The sequence below is a fragment of the Sinocyclocheilus rhinocerous genome, unplaced genomic scaffold (genome assembly GCF_001515625.1).
Source record: "Sinocyclocheilus rhinocerous isolate Xijiao unplaced genomic scaffold, SAMN03320098_v1.1 scaffold1826, whole genome shotgun sequence".
Lineage (NCBI taxonomy): Eukaryota > Metazoa > Chordata > Actinopteri > Cypriniformes > Cyprinidae > Sinocyclocheilus > Sinocyclocheilus rhinocerous.
Window position 1 is genome coordinate 117,949 of NW_015645117.1, and position 4,115 is coordinate 122,063.

Sequence of the window (4,115 nt, forward strand, 5' to 3'; positions counted from 1 at the left end):
GCCCAATTTTGTCCAATGAAACAATGTTTATATTAAAGGCAATGAAGATAAATATAGTGAAAGTAGGCTATGCTATTGCAATCTAAAAACAAAAATAATGCTTTTTCAAGCAGAAGTTGAATTCACTAAACTAAAAATGAAAGTAAATAAACACATGAGCACAGATTAATGGCATTGTATTTTATTACTCCATTACTGCTATCTGCTATCATAAAATACACTTACGTGTAGGTTTAAAATTCTACATATGACACAATTATTGCGCTCCATCTGTTTGGCGCTCGTTCACTGAAGTCTGTGAAGTTTAGCAGAGAATCGCATGCAGAAGGCTCCTGACAGCAGAATGGAAAATAATGGAGTCATATTGCGCTTTCAGTTTTATTTCAACTACAGACCTACTTTATTTATTTTTAATTTCTTTATTTAAATCATTATTAGCTTTTTATCAACTCACAAACCCCCGTTTGGAAAACTCTGCTCCAGCATATGATTTTATGTGCTGTCTGTTTCTACATTCTGTTCTAATTCCTACTATCATGTTTCTCAGTCATAGTTCTGCTTGAGTAAGTTTGAGTGTCTTCTGTCTGATGTGTGATCTCATCTCAGGCGTATCGTGACCCCATGCTGAAGCTGTCTATTATGACAGAACATGAGCTCAATCAGATCTTCTTCACGCTGGACTCCCTCATTCCACTGCATGAAGGTGAGCCTCTGTGTGTTTCAGTGTGGCGCAACCTGACACATTTCCAGCTACAAGTCTCTGTTCATCCAAAGTGAAAATGAAAAGCTGCGCAATGGGACACAACCACATCAAATCAGAACAGAAACTGTACCGTACACCAGTCATGATACCACTTGACTGCTTAAGCAAATGGAGAATATTGATTTTTGGTTTAAGTACTGGTTTTTAAGTTGATTTTATGATGTGAGATGAGAGCACAGAAGATCACAATAAAAACATGCTATCAGTGCCCTGTTGTTACTTCACCACAAGGCATAAAGTTGCTTTCCAAAACCTTCATCCTCTCTGCTCCTCTCTGGACCTCTATGCGAACTGCTGAAACCATCACAGCTTTCCAGAAGCCACTCAATAACCCTGAACCAATGCACTTGCACTTCTCATCTGCTCTAGCTTGTCTCCTAGCTTTCTAAGAAATGTGGCATTATCTACTAAGCAACCTAATTTTTGTTGGCTCTGTGACTAACTGCTCATGCTCCTCCATTGTATGTAATTTTGTGTTAAAGCGTCTGATAAATGCATAAATGTAGATCAATTCACAAAAATGAGCTCACAATGAGACTGTCTCCCTTCCCTGAATTTCTAAAAACAATATTTTGATTGAAATATGAAAACATGTGATATAGACCAGTCCTTTGTCAATGTCACCACATTGAAGTAGTGACAAAAGACCTTAGCTGTTTCTCTGATCTTGTAGATTTGCTGAGTCGACTCCGAGAGGCCAGAAAGCCAGACGGTTCGACTGATCACGTGGGCCATATTCTAGTAGACTGGGTAAGATCCTCTCACTGCTATGCTGTATATTCAGCTGTATCTGATGAACAGAGATGAAACGATTTGAGCTGCTGATTTTAGAACACATGTTGTTTTCATTTGTCGTGTGTCTCCTAGAAATGAGGTGCATTTTTTGTGTGTGTGAGTTTGTTGTGTTTGGAACAACCTGAACGACTGGTAGTGTGTGATCCTCAGGTGTTCAGTGTATCATGCCCAGTTTTTCTCTGCAACCACTTATGGCAAGTGTATGATGCTTAGTGTTTTAAAATCTGTTCAGATTTGAAAAGTCATGTCATATATATTCTGTTGTGTTTGGGGGTGTCTCATCTGATGAAATCTCCTGAAATCCCTCCTGCCGGAGGTCCGTCACAAACAGTGGTTAAGAATCAAAAACTCAGTGATGAATGCCAAAGAAACTCTGTACAAGGAATCAAATTTTGAACCATTGGCTGTGTCTGAAATCGCCTCTTATACCCTTACATAGTGCACTTTTGGGGACAGCCATTTGTAGTGGTGTCCGAAATCACACTGGATATCCCATAATGCACCACGATAACGCGTGTACAACTGTAAAACTCAACAGCTACAGGATACTTACTCTTTGTCCACTCCTGCAGTCCACACTGAACGCATCAAAGTGAAAGTGATGAATACATTTGTCCTGATGTGGGAGGTAGTGCAAGTGCATGGAGCATCTAGTGTTGTTGTTGATAATTCACCCATAAATGACAATTCTGCACATCATTCCAAACCCATATGACAAATTAAGGTAACGGATATCTTTGTAATATCACTGAAGAACGTTGGCCAGACAAGACAGCGTTCCTTCAGAAGCAGGACACTGAATACGTCTCTTTCTTTCTGGTTGTAGCTCCCTTGTCTTGAAACCTACAACAGTTACTGCAGTAACCAGGTAGCAGCCAAAGCATTGCTGGACCATAAGAAGCAGGACCATCGGGTGCACGACTTCCTTCAGCGCTGTCTGGAGTCGCCCTTCAGTCGCAAACTGGACCTCTGGAGCTTCCTGGACATCCCGCGCAGTCGCCTGGTTAAATACCCGCTACTGCTGCGAGAGATGCTCAAACACACGTCGAACGACCACCCCGACCGCCAGCACCTCGATGAAGCTGTGAGTCTCTGCCACCTTCACTAGTCTTACACTACAACTCTAAATGAGAAGAAAATAGCATCTTGTTCTGTACATCAGTGTGTCTGTGTGTGTGTGTCTGTGTCGCTGTGTGTGTGTGTGTGTGTGTGTGTCTGTCTGTCTGTGGGTGTGTGTGTGTGTGTGTGTGTGTCTTTCTAAAACATGATAGAACAAGGTCTCATTAGTGTGAGGAGTGTCTGTGTGTGTGTGTGTGTGTGTGTGTGTGTGAATCTGTGTGTGTGTGAGTGTGTCTGTGTGTGTGTCTGTGGGTGTGTGTGTGTGTCTGTGTCTGTGTGTGTGTGTGTGTGTGTGTGTGTGTGAATCTGTGTGTGTGTGAGTGTGTCTGTGTGTGTGTCTGTGGGTGTGTGTGTGTGTCTGTGTCTGTGTGTGTGTGTGTGTGTGTGTCTGTCTGTCTGTCTGTCTGTGGGTGTGGTCTAATTTCTGTCTCTTTTCTTTACCGCTCTTTGTCTTTCATAGATGAACATGATCCAGAGCATCGTGGCTGATATTAACACTCAGACGGGCGAGTCGGAGTGCCGTTACTATAAAGAGCGCTTGCTGTATCTAGAAAGTGGTCAGAGAGATCTGTTGATCGACAGCTCACGGATCCTCAGCTGCCACGGAGAGCTCAAGAACAACAGAGGAGCCGTAAGAACCTAAGTCATTTCTCTTTCTGTTTGAGAGTCTAGTCATTTATCAGTCAGGTGTCACTGGAGAAACCCCAAAAACTGTGTCCTCGCATTCCTGAAGAACTAGTCACTGGATTTTCCAGAAAAGTGGCCTCAAATCTAAAAAGCATGGGCGTCGGAAGCAACAAAAATGTGGGCGGGACTAACATAGTGTAATGAATTTTAACTCATTAATTGTATAAGGGAATTAATTATTATTATTAATTCAGGTTTTTAGAGGACTAGGATCTGAAGAGCCTAATTCAACCTGATTCCAGTTACAATAGTGTAAGTGTAACAGGCGAACATTCAGTTAAATAGCAGCTTGTTTAGTGACAGTAGCCTATGTGAACACAGCCAGACCCACCTGAGCGGAAGAAATGCTACAATGCTTTGTTCATCTTTCTGTGTCGCGGGACTGCAGCAGGCGCGAGTACTGAAAACACGAAATGGAGTTTAATTTATATGGACTCTGAATGAGCCAGTGTGTGTGTGTGTGTGTGTGTGTGTGTCTGTGGGTGTCTGTGTGTGTGTGTGTGTGTGTGTGTGTGTGTGTGTGTGTGTGTGTGTGTGTGTGTGTCTTGTGTGTCTTGTCCCACCCACATACAATGGTTCCGACGCCCATTCTAAAAAGTATTATAAAAATATTATTTGGTTTGACACACTCAGTAGCAGGTGAACCAGATATTTATGAGCATAACTGTAAAAACTGTAAATTGAAATAATCTGTACCGAATACTTATGGATCTAATATATTCCAAAATGACCTGTGAAATGTGTGAAATGA

At 41.9% G+C, this 4,115-nt stretch overlaps 1 protein-coding gene across 7 annotated transcripts in view; it reads left to right on the forward strand.

Annotated features, from left to right (window-relative positions):
- Positions 1 to 4,115, forward strand: part of LOC107705836 (rho guanine nucleotide exchange factor 3-like) — an 80,492-nt gene that overhangs the window by 62,991 nt on the left and 13,386 nt on the right. For all 7 annotated transcript variants that reach the window (XM_016509317.1, XM_016509319.1, XM_016509318.1 and 4 more), the window contains 4 exons: positions 607 to 703; positions 1,437 to 1,513; positions 2,385 to 2,642; positions 3,138 to 3,308. In XM_016509317.1, the coding sequence (XP_016364803.1) occupies positions 607 to 703; positions 1,437 to 1,513; positions 2,385 to 2,642; positions 3,138 to 3,308 (603 nt within the window). The remainder of the gene's footprint in view (positions 1 to 606; positions 704 to 1,436; positions 1,514 to 2,384; positions 2,643 to 3,137; positions 3,309 to 4,115) is intronic.